An 18,776-nucleotide genomic window follows, 5' to 3' on the forward strand; every position below is an offset into this window, starting at 1 on the left:
AAATTTACTAATAAGAAAAGAAAATTAGGAAGTTCAGATTAGCAATGTTCATTCGTCTTCCATAAGTTCAGCTTGTGTTAGAGAGCAAATTAAGATCATAGTCATCCAATGTGACTTAGTAATTCATTAAAAAAATTTCTAGAACACATATAAAGAGTAAAATATAATCCATGTGTGGAGAGGAGGTGATTGCCTTGGGAGTTGCAACCATACCCTGCAAAATAAGACCACAAAGTGTACCTGCAACCCAAGCTATTTAGCATAAAATTCTTACCCACTCCTCTGCCAAGAAACAGGAGATTAAAGGCTTTTCCATTTACCTCACTGTGTGAGAGATAACAATTATGGTTTCTATGATGTCACTAGTGTTGTTCTATTGAGTTAGCCTAATTCTCTACAAAAGAAAATATATTTGGGCATTAGGATAGCCTGTGTAAGCCTTAAGGTTTGAATAAAATAATGAGCAAGAACTGGGTGTGCTGGCACAGGCCTATAATCCTAGCACTTAGGAGCTAGAAGCAGGGATTAGAAGGTCATTGTTAGCCTTGGCTCTTAGTGAGCCCAGGGCTAGCCCACACTATAAGGGGCCCTGTCTCAAAAAAGCAAAATAACCAAGAAGAGGTTGCTTATGCCCATCACTCCTCTCTGGAGCCCCTCTCTGAGAATCACTACTGTAACAAATAATGACCCATATTAACTTAGAAAAAAGAAAAAGAAAATAATTGTTTTTTTCTGATAGTGGGACCAACTGACCTGACTTTTCCACAATTGAGGTTTTGTACAATGTGAATTTCAGTTCTGAAGCTAAAAAAGTTTCAGGTAATGCAAGACATATTGGCCACTCCATTGTTTAAGGACATAAAAGTGGTGGGATTTGAGCTTACTAGATATTAGAAAGTTCAAGAATGGGCATTTCATTTATTTCAAAAAATAAAAATAAAAAAATATTTAAACAAGGAGGGATCAAGAATGTGTGTGTTTGGGAGACAATGAGGAGTGGGGTGCCACCATGTTGGGCTTCATTCAGCTAAGCTCATAAAACACAACCAGCGACACCTATAATGAGTGGCCAGGAAGATTAAGTTTGTCTGGTTTAGAGATCTTGAGAAGGTTTTATTTTTCCCCTCTGGAGATATTGTTTGGGAGTTGAGGATGAGGGCTGTCTGGGTCTATCACACAACCTCCACACCCTGTAATTTAGTTTGAGACAGAACTCTCTAGTTTGCCTCTCAGTTTTGTTGTTAGTCACTAGTAGGTGGTGTGTCTTCAAGACCGTGAGTTGCATGTGCCTTTTCTTTTTCACATCTGCCACCAGTCCAGCAGAGCAGCACAGTCAATGTCATTCAATAAATCCCAACTGCTACATTTAAATGCTAATTCTTTAAAAAATTTTAAATTTATTTATCTTTATGTGCATTGGTATTTTGCTTACAAGTATTTCTGTGTGAAGGCGTCAGATCCCCTAGAACTGGAGTTAGACTGTTGTAAGCTGCCATGTGGGTGGTGGAAATTGAAAGTGAGTCCTCTGGAAGAACAGCCAATGTTCTTAACTGCGGAGCCATCTTCCCAGCCCCTAAATATGTTAATTCTATGAAATGACGGGTTTCATCTCATCATGTATGCTTAAGGTCTATGTAATAGTGACTCATCTCTGCTCGGAATGACATCCTCCATGAAATCTGAGTCAGCTTGCTAACAGAGCTGACCTCCTCCTCTAGTTTCTCCTCCTCCTTCCCCTCCTCCCCCTGTTGTTTGTATTCTTAAAGGAATTCTTGATCTATTTATTTATTTATTTATTTATTTATTTATTTATTTATTGTATGCATGCCACAGAGCACATTAAGGTAAGAGGACAGCTCACAGGAGTTGGTTCTCTCCCACCATGTAGTCCCAGGATTGCACTCATGCTGCAGGCTTCCAGGGATTGCACTCATGCTGCAGGCTTGGCAGCAAGCACTGTCACCTACTGAGCTCTCTCTCTGGCCTAAAAAAAATCATTCTTTTAAAAAATGGTTTTATTCATATCCTATTTTGTTTTCTGTTGTTGTGATATAATGTTTTTTTTTTCCAAAAGGAACTTTGTGAATAAAAGGGTTTGTTTAGCTTACAGAGTATATAGTCCATGATTGGGAAAAGTTGAGGCAGGAACCCAGAGGCAGAAACTGATGCAGAGGATATTAAAAAATGATGCTTACTAGCTTGCTCCTAATAACTTGCTTAGCTACCTTTCTTGTACCATCCTGGACCATCTGCCTAGGAACCTTGCCCATGTTGGGCTGGGTCCTCCTGTATTGTTTAATAATTAAGAAAATGGCTCATAGACGTGGTCACAGGCCAATCTGGTCTAGGCAATTCCTCAACTGAGGTCATCTCTTCCCAGATAACTGGGCTAGGTTAAGTTGATCACCAATATAACTGTGACAATTAATGTAATTAACCTAGTATCTAACAATGGGTTTTGTTACGAGTTTCATGCATGATATTATGTATTTTTGACCATGGTCATCTTCCTTCCTAATTACCCTCTTTTATCCACCCTCACTCTCACTGATACTTCCTCTTCCCAAGGAATCCCCCTGCTACCCTTGAACTAGGGTTACTTACAGATGGGTGAATGGGAGGCGATTTACAGGAGCCCAAACAGCCTACTAATATCTAAGGAACCCCTCTTTCTTTCTTAGTGTTTGCTTTCTCTGGCACCTATGCCCTGCTATTTGTGGCCCGAACTCTCCAAGGCATTGGATCTTCATTTTCATCTGTTGCAGGTAATAGTGTAACACACACATGCACACACACCCACACCCACACCCACACACACTCACTCCCCTCTTACCACTACTTTTACCACTACTTTAGGTACTATATAGAATTTACATGAAGAGAGTAAGGAGAATGCCATCGATGGAGGTAGCCATTGTGATCCAGGAATGAACTGATTGTAGACTTCTGGGCAGGGCCCATAAATTTCTGGCTTAGATTAACTTCTGATGTTACTCAGGTGCAGCCAGCTCAAGTAAGAATAAGCCAAAGCTCAGGGTTTTATCTACTGCCTCTCCATGGCCCTTCCTTTGCATTGCTTTTAATTTAATAGGGATTATGTCATTAATGTCACTGGAGTTTTCTAAGTATTGATAAACAAAAATGTCACAGTATCCCAGGAGGCTGCTGTGTTATGCCACTCACACAGCTGAATGGCCTGATGGTCTGTCTACTTGCCAGATATTGCCAGTCCATGCTCTCTCCCGTGTACCTAGTGTTTTCACATTCCTCTTTGAGCACCATACTGAATACAGTTGTCCACTCATATGTCTTCCTTTCTCTGACCTCCTGGTCTGTGACCTCCTCATGCAAGGGAGGTGTGTAAGGGAATGATAAAACCCTATGAAACATGAAATAACTAGACAATAGTATTATTATACTACCCTTCCTTGAAGGCTTCTCATTTTTAACAATATTAACAACGTCAGCACCAAAGTAACAAGCTGTATGTAGGGGAGCACGGAGAGGCAACTGTGGAGATCGGTATTTGTGATATACCATGAGCTAAGTCTTATAAAATCCCTCAAATGAAATATCCAATAAAAACCATCACTCAAGATATTACCAAGGACTGTGGGAAGCGTTCAGTAACTTCCCATATGCCAACTCTAACTGTTATTTTCTATCCAGGACTTGGGATGCTGGCCAGTGTCTATACGGACAACTGTGAGAGAGGAAGAGCCATGGGAATTGCTTTGGGGGGCCTGGCTTTGGGACTTCTGGGTAAGTAGCAGCTAGACAAAGGCCTGAGCTCAGGAGATGAGGCATTGCACACTCTGCTCTCTGTAAAGATGGCTCCAGGAGGCAGGTACTTCCTGTGGTGGAAGACAAGTGTTTTCTGTGCCTCCCTGGCCCCCAACTGTGTTCACTCCTTCAGAACTATCACTAGGGAAAGGTGACATTTCTTTCTCCATAAGAAGTTACAAAATGCAGGAGGACCTGGGGCCATCCTGAAGGCCAATCTGTCCGAGAGAGTGAATGTGCTCACATTAGTGACCACTGCCCCCATCACCTCTACTTTCATACAAGGCTGGTGCTTTCCACAGGAGAGCTGGTCTTTTGCCAGAGTCCCTGCTGATTTCACAGAAGTAATCTCTTTTAATCCTCATTACCAATTTGTGAAGGATAAATGGTTGTCCCCAGGGAAAGATAAGAATAAGAGTTTAGGAGCTATCAAAAGTAATTTGAGAGCCAAGAATAAAGACTCAGATTTTCTATACTCAGAAGCCCCATCTCCAAACAACAGACTTATGTTTTCCTTGACTTCATGTTAACTAATTGAACAAGCTTTCCTTTTGCTGAGCACTCTCCAAGGCCAAGCACATTGCTGGCACAGATGGCATGGAGATTACAGCTTTCAAGGATGTTTTGCACTCAGGGAGTTTACAAGATTGCTGAGGGAGGCCCCAAGTCTCTTTCTTCTCTGACCTGTGCCCTCCCAGCCACCAATGTAGAAAAGAAAGGGAAGAAAGCCTTGTTCTTTGTTAGTAGCTATATTGATATCCACCATCCGATGTGTGTCATATCAGACTACCTCATCACAGTCACTATTGGAAGAATGAGCATATTTCATCCCTTAGAGCCCCTTCAAGGTCAGCTTTTTCCTCTTTCTTGGTTAGAACATGGCACTAGCCTCCTACTGGTTCTCTTTCACACCCTCTCCTTCCTTCATGGTACATACCACCCAAAGAATCTTTTTAGAGCCTACAACAGGTGGTGTTTCTTCTCTGCTAAAAAGTATCATGTTTCTCAATAATCAACAAGGCCCAGTAGATGCCTCATCTGGACATCTAGAGCCCTTGATTAATGTTGCCTCAACCATTTTAATCTCCACATTTCCCCTCAAAATACTCATGTTCCATTCACATCAGCCTTCACCCACTTTTAGACACTTCAGACCTGCTCCTTCACATTGTCCCAGGTGCAATAGACATGGCAAAGCGTTTGCGACCACATGGCCATCCTGAATCAGTTCACTAGTGTAACAGTATTTTGTGCACAAGACCATTTACTGCTGAGTATTTTGCCACATTTCAATGACTTGTCATATCACCTCCCTGCCCCTGCCCTACTAAATTGTATTTACTAGAAAGGTCTTTGTCCTTGAGGACAGAGACTGAATATCCTTGACCCCTTAGACCCCAGCCTCAGTAAAGCTTAGTCCCCAAAGCCTTCAGCAAAGGCTCAGCAGGTGATGTGGAAGGGTCTCACTGCAGGTGTCTGTGCTGCCTTTCCTTTTAGTGGGAGCACCTTTTGGAAGTGTGATGTATGAATTTGTGGGCAAGTCCTCACCATTCCTCATCTTGGCCTTCCTGGCACTTCTGGATGGAGGTAGGTCAATGCTGGTACCTCCAGACAGCTCAGCTCAGGTTGGAAGTGCATTATGCCATATTGTCTGCCTTGACATGCTTAGATGGGGCAAGGACTGCTCCATTCTAGGAAAAAAGAAAGAAACTGAGGAAGTCAAGGTGGTAGCTACGGGGCCATTAGTAGAATCCCAGATAACCAGTGAATAAACAGAGCTGTTCCCATTTCCCTTTTTTCTCAGTTCTCCAGTTTTGCATCCTATGGCCTTCAAAAGTGTCTCCTGAGGTAAGTGATCATGAAACTCCATCATTCTGGGATAAATAGCATGGCTGAGCCCAGGAGAAAGGAGAAGTCAGGAAAAGTGAACTCCAGATTTAGATTCCAGGCAGGCCTATACTTAGGGTAGCAAAGGAGTCTGCCTTGGTATTGGACAAAGATGGAAATATAGCTGTAGAAAGAACCGTTTCTCGAAAAAAAAAAAAAAAGCACCATTTTCTAAATGATGAAGAAGGTGACAGAGACCTCCCAACAACCTGCTCTAAGAGCATCCCCAGTTGAACACCATTCAGTCATAGTCAATAAATACCAGAGCTGGTGCTTATCTGACTCCAAGCAAAAGATGGCTGTATTATGAGGGGGATGGGCACAGTATCGAGGGAGGAGTTGCCCAGGGTGTAAGCACTGATTAGGGAGGTACTGGGGTGCAAGCATTTTTCCTGTGACAGAAGCAGTGGTTTCAGCTGGAGAAGGAAGGAATGTGTCTACCATTCCTGGGCCAGGTCCTCTCAGTATGGGTGAACTGCCTGAAGTCAAAGGAGAAGGGATTAGAACAACAGAGGTAGAGAAGAAATGGACACCATTGGGAAAGAAAGGGTGTGTCTGAGCTGGAGGAGAGTCTATATACAGAGAGCATGGAGGTAGGATCCTGTATAAAGCTGATAGAAAGGACATACTGTGGATATGGTACTGGGGCCTGAGGGGCAATGGGAAGACTAGAAAGAAGTTTCCCTTGAGATAGGAAGAAAAACTTAGAAAAAGAAACTAAAGCAGTGAAGAAAGACATCCAGAGACTGGATGTGTTCACCTCACTGTTTGCCTCTAAAAAGTGTCAGCAAAATAAGGCAAAAGACATGATTTTTCCAAGGACTAGGAAACCGAGTATGACCAAACCAGAGTCAGAGACCCAGTTTCCTGTAGCCCAGACTGGCTGTTAACTCACTATGCAGCAGAGGCAGAGGATGACCTTGAACTCCTGTCCTTCCTTCCTCTACCTCCTGAGCTCTAGGATAGCAGGGGCTACCAAAGTGCCGGATTCTGAAATGTCCTCTTTAAGCCAAGGACAAAGAAGAACTGAAGGAAAACAAAGAAGTCTCCAGAAGATGAAAATTTAAAATCCTGGAATTAATGATAGTTAAAAAGGCTGAAATAAGAAATGTATAGACAAAAATGAGAGCAATTGCCCTCATTAAACAGGGGAGAGAGTTCAAACAAGGCAGACTGTAGTGTCACAGGGAGAGGGTGGTGGTGAGGTGAGGGAAGAGGCGTGGGAATGGGCTGAATAACAAGGGTGACCAGGTGACCAGCCACGCGGCAAAAAGAATCCAGGAAGACTAGGAATCAAACGAGATTCAGAAGCTAAAAACAGGAAGAGAAGAGAAGAGAAGAGAAGAGAAGAGAAGAGAAGAGAAGAGAAGAGAAGAGAAGAGAAGAGAAGAGAAGAGAAGAGAAGAGAAGAGAGAAGGAAGCTATACCTAAAAGCAAAGCAAACCCAGGCCAGCAGAGTTAACCGAGATAAAGAGTGCAAAGGGGAGAATCAGCCCCACCCCCTAGACAGCAGCAGAGAGAAGGGTAGTGAGGAAAATCTTTAGAATGCAGCAGAACAAAGCAAGGCAGGCCAGTGCAGTTAGTGTGTGCTATGCAGCCCCAGGAGGAGTGGAGAAGAAAGGGTCAAAGGATAAGGAAGTGCCTCCACCCCCAGGACTTACCTCACAGTGGGAAAAGCTGCCACAGCACGGGCATTTGCAAGCCTTTGGACCTGCACTTTGCCCTCTACATTGTTTTCTTCTTTTCCTGGTTTACTTATTTATTCTTGATTCTTGTGAATCAGGGCCCCATACTGTAGATCTGTCTGGTATTGAACTCAATGCTAATCCTCCTGACTCAGCTTCCCCAAGTTGTAGGTTTATAGCCATGAGTGGGAACACTTAGTTCTCACTTGTTTTGTTTTTTTGTTTGTTTAACAGGGCTTAAAATTATTTCTTTTATTTTTGAGATTATAATATAGATAAATCATTTTCCCCTTCCCTTTCCTCCCTCTAAAGCCTGCCATATACCATTTCATTTCCTCTTCTTCTTCTTCTTCTTCTTCTTCTTCTTCTTCTTCTTCTTCTTCTTCTTCTTCTTCTTCTTCTTTTCTTTCTCTCTTCTTCTTCTTCTTCTTTTCTTTCTCTCTTCTTCTTCTTCTTTTCTTTCTCTCTTCTTCTTCTTCTTCTTCTTCTTCTTCTTCTTCTTCTTCTTCTTCTTCTTCTTCTTCTTCTCCTTCTCCTTCTCCTTCTCCTTCTCCTTCTCCTTCTCCTTCTCCTTCTCCTTCTCCTTCTCCTTCTCCTTCTCCTTCTCCTTCTCCTTCTCCTTCTCCTTCTCCTTCTCCTTCTCCTTCTTCTTCTTCTTCTTCTTCTGCTTCTCCTCCTCCCCTTCCTCCTCCTCCTGATCCTCCTCCTCTTTCTTCTCCTCCTCCTGATCCTCCTCCTCTTTCTCCTCTTTCTCCTCTTCCTCCTCTTTCTCCTTCTCTTCTTCTTCCTCCTTCTTCAAAATATATACTCTGAATAGAAAATTGAGGGCTAGTTGAGTGCTGGTGGTGCAATCCTCTACACCTGGGAGGCAGAGGCAGAGGCAGAGGCAGAGGCAGAGGCAGAGGCAGAGGCAGAGGCAGAGGCAGAGGCAGAGGCAGAGGCAGAGGCAGAGGCAGAGGCAGAGGCAGAGGCAGAGGCAGAGGCAGAGGCAGAGGCAGAGGCAGAGGCAGGTAAATATGAGTTTGAGGCTAGCCTGGTCTACAGAGTGGTTTTCAGGACAGTGAGGGCTACACAGAGAAACCCTGTCTCGGGGAAACCAAGAAAAATAAATGACTAAATAAGTAAATAAATAAATAAGAAAAGGAAGTTGAGGGCTAATTTATTGGTGGAATATTTTTGAAGGTAAGCCTGGGTAATATGTGGCATATTACAGCTTAGGCTTATAGTTCCATCATGCTTACTTTATTAGACTTTATATCCTACTTGATGTTTTTCCTCCAGTGTTTTAGGAAGAGTGTACCAATTTTTTACTTAAAAGTACACAGAGTACATTAATATTATATTTTAATTCTTATAAAATATTTAATAGATTTTATTCTATTATAATTTTTTAGATTTATTTCATTTTATATGTATGTCTATTTTCTGTGTGTGTGCATATGTGTGTGTGCATATGTGTGTGTGTGTGTGCTTGCACACTCATGCACGCCTGATGCCTGTGAAAGCCAGCAGAGGGCACTGGATCCTTTGGATTGGAGTCCATGGTGGTTGTGAGCCACCATGTCGTGCTGGGAGTTGAACCCAGGTCCTCTATAAGAGTAGCAAGTGCTCTTAACCACTGAGCTTCATCTCCAGCTACCATTATAATAATTTAAAAAATAACTTTCAAAATGGAAAGTTTCAAAATTCAGAACATGTATATGCACTATTTATTAAGGGCTACAGAGAAAATCAGTTTCTTGTTATTATCCTAACATGAGGCATATATTTTAAGAAAACCATTTTAGAGGAATTAAAGGTTCTCTTTCAGCAAAAATAGCAGAATGAGTGTGGTAGGTCACTAACTCAACACTAAAGAAGCTGGGGCAAGAGGATCATCACAAAGGTGTTAATGGCAGTATTATACTGAGGAATGAAATGCTGATTAAAAAAAATCTTGCTAGCCATGGGCAAAATAGTTAAGCAATTGTTAGTATATCAATCACAACTTGAATACTAATTATGAAGTATTAACAAATACAGGAAAGCTTTAGAAAATATGATGGAGAAGAAAGCCATTCATGCATGTGTATATGGTCATGTGACAATATCTGTGCAGTATAAGTAAAAACAAATTATCCAAGTAAGGTTGCAAGAATGAAGGAGGTAGAGTGAGAGAAATGAAAATAGTTATACTTTGTTAAAGAAAACACCACAAAGCCAGGCAATTGTAGCACAGGCCTTTAACCCCAGTACTCGGCAGGCAGAGGTAGGTAGGTGGATTTCTTAGCCAGCCTGGTCTAAGAGTGACTTCCAGGACAGCCAAAGCTCTGTTATACAGAGAAAACCTATCTTAAACAAACAAACAAACAAACAAACAAACATCACTATGAAGAAATAATGCAAAAAAAAAAAAAACCAAGGAAAAATGAGGACATGTATATGGTAGGAAGGTTTGATGCAAAGGCTTGGTAGATCAAGGTATTTGAAAAGTAATTAACGTCACATATAAAAGTCCTTGGCACTTTATGTCTCAGGAGCCCTGTCTAGCATACCATCTGTGGTTTGTCTTACAAATTCCAGGGAATGACTATTTTCAGCCCCATTTTACAGCTGCAGAGTGCTCCTGAAAGAATTTGGGACTGTGATACAGTTGCTGCTCTAAGAGTGCCATTTCCCCTCACTGTGACAGATGCCTCTTGCAATCTGCTGCCAAGGTGTCTAGGAGTAGGAGTAACCACCCACCCAAAACTCCTTAGAGAAAAGCACCAGCCTGCTTGTAGACTCTCAGACCTGGAAGGTGTTTGATCCCAGCACCCTTAGGATAGCTATCTGCCTAGGCCAGCAATAATCAACCGGATGGCTCTACCTTTATTTTACTGAGTGGCCTGTATGGTAGTCCTACTGAATACTCAACAAAGAGACTAGCTTGTGACACTAGGAAGTAGAGTATGTATAAATAATTTTTAAAAACCTGAAGGCTGGCTGTAGCTCAGTTGGTAAGATACTTGGTTAGCACACATGAAGCCTTGAGAGATCTCATACTCACCTTGCCCCCTTCCGCTGTAATGTGTGCAGTGACTGTTTCCATGATCGAGATAGTATACACAGGTTAGTTGGCACCAAGACCTCCACTTTTAGCTCACTCCACAGCACTTGCAGCTGATTTCCTCACTCTATATCTCCTCTGTATGCATTTATATTGAGAATATTTTTAAAAAAATTTATTTACATATTTGTGCAATCCTACAATGTGAATAATCCTACTCATATATATATATATATATATGCAAACGCACACACACACACCTCCTAGGGAGCAGCTTAGATTTTTGCAGTTCCTTTGGCCTTCATACTCTGCTTAGAAAGTACTTGGTTTCATTTTTATTTTCACCTTTATGTACAATGCATTTAAAATCCAGTTATGTTCATTTGCTGATCTTGATTTTTGTTTGTTTGTTTTGCTTTTTTGTCTTTCTTCCCTCCATTCTTGCTTGGTGCACTAGGGTACTGGGCCCCAGTACAGACTGATGACTTGACTCCTATCCCTCAGTGTTGTCAGCATTGGCTTCTGTGATACCTCTCTTCCTGGTGTGTGATTGGTCAACTTGTCCCAGGGGTCCCTTTCCCCAGTTTCTTTCTGTTGCTGTGATAAAATACACAGAAACGCTCAATCCTCTGGGCACCTTCCCTGTCAGAGAAGAGCTTCCCTCCAGGAAGTGCTCTGACCCTGGGACTCATGTGAGATCACCATTTTCTATCTGGGGTCTCTCTGAGGCGCAGAAGAGCCCTCAGGCCTCAGAAGCAACAGAGCTTCTTGGATAGGGACTCTTTGGGCCTTTATTCTCAGCCAGGAAGTGGAGCTGATCCTCAGTCCTCTGTGCACCTTTCCTGCCAGGGGAGAGCTTGCCTCCAGGAAGTGCTCTGACCCCTGGGACTCAGGACAGAGTTGCTCTCCCAGGAGTGCTGACAGAGGCTAACAGACTCACAGGAGGAACAAGCTCCAGGCAGAGACAGCTAGAGCATCTAATACCAGAGATTACCAGATGGTGTGGGGCATGTGTAGGAATCTTACCAACAGAAAACAAGACCACTCGGCATCATTAGAACCCAGTACTCCCACTGCAGTGAGTCCTGGATACCTCAACACACCAGAAAAGCAAGATTCAGATTTAAAATCATATCTCATGATGCTGGTAGAGGATTTTAAGAAGGACATTAATAATTCTCTTAACGAAATACAGGAGAACACAGGTAAACAGCCAGAAGCCCTTAAAGAGGAAACACAAAAATCCCTTTAAAAATTACAGGAAAACACAATCAAAGTTATTCCAAAATAATTTGGAATTGAACAAAACCATCCAAGATATAAAAATGGAAGTAGAAACAATAAAGAAAACCCCAAGGGAGTCAACTCTGGAGATAGAAATCCTAGGAAAGAAATCAGGAGCCATAGATGTGAGCCTCACAAACAGAATACAAGAGATGGAAGAGAGAATCTCAGGTACAGAAGATTCCATAGAAAACATGGACACAAGTATCAAAGAAAATGCAAAATGCAAAAACATCCCAACTCAAAGCATTCAGAAAATCCAGGACACAATGAGAAGACCAAACCTAAGGATAATAGATATAGATGAGAATGAAAATTTTCAACTTAAAGGGCCAGTAAATATCGTCAACAAAATTATAGAAGAAACCTTCCCTAACCTAAAGAAAGAGATGCCCATGAACAGACAAGAAGCCTACAGAATTCCAAATAGACTGGACCAGAAAAGAAATTCCTCCCAACACATAATAATTTGAACAAAAAAATGCACTAAATAAAGATAGAATATTAAAAGCAGTAAGGAAAAAAGGTGAAGTAACAAATAAAGTCAGACCTATTAGAATTACACCAGACTTCTCACCAGAGGCTATGAAAGCCAGAAGATCCTGGGCAGATGTTATACAGACCCTAAGAGAACACAAATGCCAGCCCAGGCTACTATACCCAGCAAAACTCTCAGTTAGCATAGATGGAGAAACCAAAGTATTCCATGACAAAACCAAATTTAGACAATATCTTTCCACGAATCCAGCCCTTCAAATAATAATAAAGGGAAAACTCCAACACAAGGAGGGGGAAACTACACCCTAGAAAAAGCAAGAAAGTGATCCTTCAACAAACCTAAAAGAAGATAGTCACAAGAACAGAATCCCAACTCTAACAACAAAAATAACAGGAAGCAGCAATTCTCTTAATATCAATGGACTCAATTCCCCAATAAAAAGACATAGACTAACAGACTGGCTACATAAACAAGACCCAACATTTTGCTGCATACAGGAAACCCACCTCAGGGACAAAGACAGAAACTACCTCAGAGTAAAAGGCTTGAAAACAATTTTCCAAGCAAATACTCTGAAGAAACACCCTGGAGTAGCCATCCTAATATCAAATAAAATCAACTTCCAACCCAAAGTTATCAAAAATGAAAGAGGGGCACTTCATACTCATCAAAGGTAAAATCTTCCAAGATGAACTCTCAATTCTGAATATCTATGCTCCAAATGCAAGGACAGCCACATTCATCAAGGAAACTTTAGTAAAGATCAAAGCACACATTGTACCTCACACAATAATAGTGGGAGACTTCAACACCCCCACTCTCATCAATGGACAGATCCTGGAAACAGAAACTAAACAGAGACACATTGAAACTAACAGAAGTTATGAAACAAATGGATTTAACAGACATCTACAGAACATTTTATCCTAAAACAAAAGGATATACCTTCTTCTCAGCACCTCATGGTACCTTCTCCAAAATTGACCACATAATTGGTCACAAAACAGGCCTCAACAGATACAAAAATATTGAAAATTTCCCAAGCATCCTATCAGATCACAATGGACTAAGGCTGATCTTCAATAACAACATAAATAATAGAAAGCTAACATTCATGTAAAAACTGAACAACACTCTTCTCAATGATACCTTGGTCAAGGAAGGAATAAAGAAAGAAATTAAGGACTTTTTAGAGTTTAATGAAAATGAAGCCACAACATACCCATTATGGGACACAATGAAAAATTTCTAAGAGGAAAACTCATAGCTCTGAGTGCCTCCAAAAAGAAACTGGAGAGAGCACACACTAGCAGCTTGACAGCACACCTAAAAGCTCTAGAACAAAAGGAAGCAAATTCACCCAAGAGGCAGGAAATAATCAAACTCAGGGCTGAAATCAACCTAGTAGAAACAAAAAGAACTATACAAAGAATCAACTAAACCAGGAGCTGGTTCTTTGACAAAATCAACAAGATAGATAAACCCTTAGCCAGACTAACTAGAGGGCACAGGGACAGTATCCTAAGTAACAAAATCAGAAATGAAAAGGGCAGATATAAAAACAGAATCTGAGGAAATCCAAAACACTATCAGATCCTACTACAAAAAGCTACGCTCAACAAAACTGGAAAACCTGCATGAAATGGACAATTTGCTAGACAGATATCAGATACCAAAGTTAAATCAGGAGCAGATTAACGATCTAAACAGTCCCATATCCCCTAAATAAATAGAAATAGTCATTATTAGTCTTCCAACCCCAAAAAGCCCAGGACCAGATGGGTTTAGTGCAGAGTTCTATCAGACCAAAGAAGACCAAAGTATTCCACAAAATAGAAACAGAAGGTACTCTACCCAATTTATTCTATAAAGTCACAATTACTCTGATACCTAAACCACACAAAGACCCAACAAAGAAAGAGAACTTCAGACCAATTTCCCATATGAATATCGATGCAAAAATACTCAATAAAATTCTCAAAAACCAAATCCAAGAACACATCAAAATGATCATCCTTCATGATCAAGTAGGCTTCATCTCAGGGATGCAGGGATGGTTTAATATATGGAATCCATCAACATAATCAGCTATATAAACAAACTCAAAGACAAAAACCACATGATTATCTCATTAAATTCTGAGAAAGGATTTAACAAAATCCAACACCCCTTCATGATAAAAGTCTTGGAAAGATCAGGAATTCAAGGCCCATACCTAAACATAATAAAAGCAATATACAACAAACCAGTAGCCAACATCAACCTAAATGGAGAGAAACTTGAAGCAATCCCATTAAAATCAGGGATTAGACAAGACTGCCCACTTTCTCCCTACCTATTCAATATAGTAGTTGAAGTCCTAGCCAGAGCAATTAGACAAAAAAAAAAAAAAAAAAAAAAAAAAAGCAGAGATTAAGGGCATAAAAATTGAAAAGGAAGAGGTCAAAATATTACCATTTGCAGATGATATGATAGTATATACAAGTGACCCTAAAAATTACACCAGAGAACTCCTAAACCTGATAAACAACTTCAGTGCAGTAGGTGCATATAAAATTAACTCAAACAAATCAATGGCCTTTCTCTACACAAAGGATAAACAGGATGAGGGAAAAAACACCCTTCACAATAGTCACAAATAAGGTAAAATAACTTGGTGTGACTCTAAGGAAGTGAAAGATCTGTATGATAAGAGCTTCAGGTCTCTGAAGAAAGAAATCGAAGATCTCAGAAGATGGAAAGATCTCCCATGCTCATGGATTGGCAGGATTAATATAGTAAAAATGACTATCTTGCCAAAAGCAATCTACAGATTCAATGCAATCCCCATCAAAATTCCAATTCAATTCTTCCCAAAGTTAGAAAGGGTAATTTGCAAGTTCATCTGGAATAACAAAAAACCTAGAATAGCAAAAGCTATTCTCAATAATAAAAGAAGCTCTGGTGGAATCACCATGCCTGACCTCAAGCTGTACTACAGAGCAATTGTGATAAAAACTGCATGGTACTGGTACAGTGACAGACAGGTAGATCAATGGAATAGAATTGAACCCAAAATGAACCCAGGCACCTATGGTCACTTGACCTTTGCCAAAGGTGCTAAAACCATCCAGTGGAAAAAAGACAGCATTTTCAACAAATGGTGCTGGCACAACTGGCGGGTATCATGTAGAAGAATGTGAATTGATCCATTCTTATCTCCTTGTACAAAGCTCAAGTCTAAGTGGATCAAAGAACTCCACATAAAACCAGAGACACTGAAATTTATCGAGGAGAAATTGGGGAAAAGCCTTGAAGATATGGGCACAGGGGAAAAAATTCCTGAAGAGAACACTAATGGCTTGTGCTATAAGATCAAGAATTGACAAATGGGACCTCATAAAATTGCAAAGTTTCTGTAAGGGAAAGGACACTGTCAATAGGACAAAAGGGCCACCAAAAATTGGGAAAAGATCTTTACCAAACCTAAATCAGATAGGGGACTAATGTCCAATATATATAAAGAACTCAAAAAGTTGGACTCCAGAAAACCAAATAACCCTATTAAAAATGGGGTACAGAGTTAAACAAAGAATTCTTAACTGAGGAATATGGAATGGCTTGGTTAATCAAGTCTCAAGTTCTTGGTCACCCAAGCAGTGTCAGATACGGGTTCCATCTTGAAGAGTGGTCCTTAAGTGAAATCAGATATTGGTTGGTTACCCTCACAAACTTTCTGTTATCCTCAGCTCTAGTGTATCTCACAGACAGGACACTGCTGTGGACCATCTGGCTGGGTTGGTGTTTATGTTTCTCCTTTGACAGTGTGCATAGTACCTTCCTGTTCCAAAGATGCTAGAACACAGAGATGAAGGCTTTGATTCTTGAACCTTTTCTTGGGCTCTTTTCCTTCGGCTTGTTTTGTTCAATTCTGATGTGTTAGGTTTTGTTTCATTGTATTAGGTTATGTTGTATTATTATATTATAATTATCCCTTAGAAGCCTGTTTGTTTTCTAATGATAGATAGAGAGGGAATAGGTTTAGATGGGCGGAGGTGTTGGGGAGACCCTCCAGAGTGCACCAGAGTCCTGGGAGGTGAGAGACTCTCAGGCCTCAAAAGGAGGGACCTTAGATGAATTGCCTGACAGTAGGGAGAGGAAACTTATAGAATCCACCACCTTCATCAGGAAGACAGGACATCAAGTGAGGGATGGGGTTGCCATCCTACAGTCACATTTCTGACACATAATTGTTCAACATCCTTAATCATCAGGGAAATGCAAATCAAAACAACTCTGAGATTCCACCTCACACCAGTCAGAATGGCTAAGATAAAAAATTTAGGTGACAGCAGATGCTGGCGAGGATGTGGAGAAAGAGAAACATTCCTCCATTGCTGTTGGGATTAGAAGCTGGTACAACCACTCTGGAAATCAGTCTGGCGGTTCCTCAGAAAATTGGACATAGTACTACCAGAAGATCCAGCAATACCACTTCTGGGAATATACTCAGAAGATATTCCAACTTGTAATAATAACACATGCTCCACTATGTTCATAGCAGCCCTATTTATAATAGCCAGAAGCTGGAAAGAACCCAGATGTCCCTCAACAGAGGAATGGATACAGAAAATGTGATACATTTACATAATGGAGTACTACTCAGCTATTTAAAACAATGAATTTATGAAATTCTTAGGCAAATGGAGGATATCATCCTGAGTGAGGTAACCCAGTCACAAAAGAACACACATGATATGCACTCACTGATAAGTGGATATTAGCCCAGAAACTTAGAATACCCAAGATACAATTTGCAAATCACATGAAACTCAAGAAGAAGGAAGACCAAAGTGTGGATACTTCAATCCTTCTTAGAAAGGGGAACAAAATACCCTTGGAAGGAGTTTCAGAGACAAAGTTCAGAGCAGAGACTGAAGGCATGGCCATCCAGAGACTGCCCCACCTGGGGATCCATCCCATAAACTACCACCAAACCCAGACACTATTGCATATACCAGCAAGATTTTGCAGACAGGATATAGCTCTCTTCTGTGAGGCTATGCCTGTGCCTGGCAAATAAAGAAGTGGATGCTCACAGTCATATATTGGATGGAACACAGGGTCCCCAATGACGGAGCTAGAGAAAGTACCCAAGGAGCTGAAGAGGTCTGCAACCCTATAGGAGGAACAACAATATGAACTAACTAGTACCCCCAGAGCTTCCTGGGACTAAATCACCAATCAAAGAAAATACATGGTGGGATTCGTGTCTCTAGCTGCATATGTAGCAAAGATGGCCTAGTCGGCCATCAGTGGGAGGAGAGGCTCGTGATCTTGCGAAGATTCTGTGCCCCAGTATAGGGGAATGCCAGGGCCAGGAAGTGGGAGTGTGTGGGTTGGGGGAGCAAGGGGCGGGGAAAGGTATAGGGGATTTTTGGAGAGGAAACTAGGAAAGGGGATAGAATTTGAAATGTAAATGAAGAAAAGATCTAATAAAATATAATAGAAATATAATAAAATATCTAATACACGGATACAAGCAAATTAGGAGAGAAAGGACTCATTTGATGTATAATTTCAGACTATAGTCCATCACTGTAGTGAAGTCAGGGCAGAAACTTGAAGAGCAACCCCCTCTCCCCCCACAGTCAAGTGCAGAGAGAATAAATGCATGCATGCCAGGTTCTCTGGTTTACAATTCAGTACCCAAAACCAGTCAATGGTGCTACCTACTTACAGGCTGGATATTTCCATATCCATTAGGGCAGTCAAGATACTCCCCACAGATGTGCCCACAACCTCACCTGATCTAGACAACCCATCCCTGAGAGTCTCTTCTAGATTGTGGTAAAGTAACAATTCAAACCAATCATCACCTTTTCCTTGATGGGTGTGTCCAGGGATGTGGCATTTTCTCTTCTAGTTAGAACACCAGTCCTATGTATCCTTACAACCTCCTTCACCATAATGCTTTCCTTTAAATCCCTCATGGAAATAGTGCATTAAGGGTTAGGACTTTGTTGTTTTAATTGGTAGGGTTACAGTCATTTCACAACATTAGTATAGTATTTTGGAGATGTATTCAAACGCTACTAATCTCTCTATTGCCATTGTTTCCTTTCCTTCCCTCACCTATATCTCGTGCAAGTGGACACTTTAATTTTTTTCTGTTTTTTCTCTCAAATGACTTATGAATATTTTCTTACTGCCCTCAGTTTCTTCTATAAGAGACATTATACTCTATATGCATCTTTATATTTCCCTTTTGTCCCTCATTTAGTATTGCGTCCTGAAAAAAATAACCCGTCTTGCTGTTTTGCCGCTGTATGCTCCATGTTCCTGGCAGAACATATTTCACTCTGCTTCCTGTCTGTGCATTTAGGTGGTTTTCTGTGTGCTGATATCACAAATAGTGCTTCATTTAATAACAGCATGGACATGCCCTTTATAATGTTGGAAGTAGTTTTCTTCTCTCTGTCTTCCTCAGTCTCTCTCTCCCGGCCTCGACAGTACTGTAATGGGGACTAAACACAGGGTGCTGCACAGCCTAGACAAGCACTCTCACTGAGCAATCCCGTCAGCTCTCGCAAGAGCCATTGCATACCTGGAATGTGATGCTTGCATACTT

At 41.1% G+C, this 18,776-nt stretch overlaps 1 protein-coding gene across 1 annotated transcript in view; it reads left to right on the top strand.

Annotated features, from left to right (window-relative positions):
* Positions 1-18,776, top strand: part of Slc18a1 (solute carrier family 18 member A1) — a 37,804-nt gene that overhangs the window by 4,010 nt on the left and 15,018 nt on the right. The window contains exons 4-7 of the mRNA XM_021171026.2: positions 2,682-2,765; positions 3,670-3,762; positions 5,281-5,370; positions 5,588-5,631. Of these exons, the coding sequence (XP_021026685.1) occupies positions 2,682-2,765; positions 3,670-3,762; positions 5,281-5,370; positions 5,588-5,631 (311 nt within the window). The remainder of the gene's footprint in view (positions 1-2,681; positions 2,766-3,669; positions 3,763-5,280; positions 5,371-5,587; positions 5,632-18,776) is intronic.

Source organism: Mus caroli, unplaced genomic scaffold (assembly GCF_978045245.1).
Source record: "Mus caroli unplaced genomic scaffold, Mus_caroli_1 scaffold_10, whole genome shotgun sequence".
NCBI lineage: Eukaryota > Metazoa > Chordata > Mammalia > Rodentia > Muridae > Mus > Mus caroli.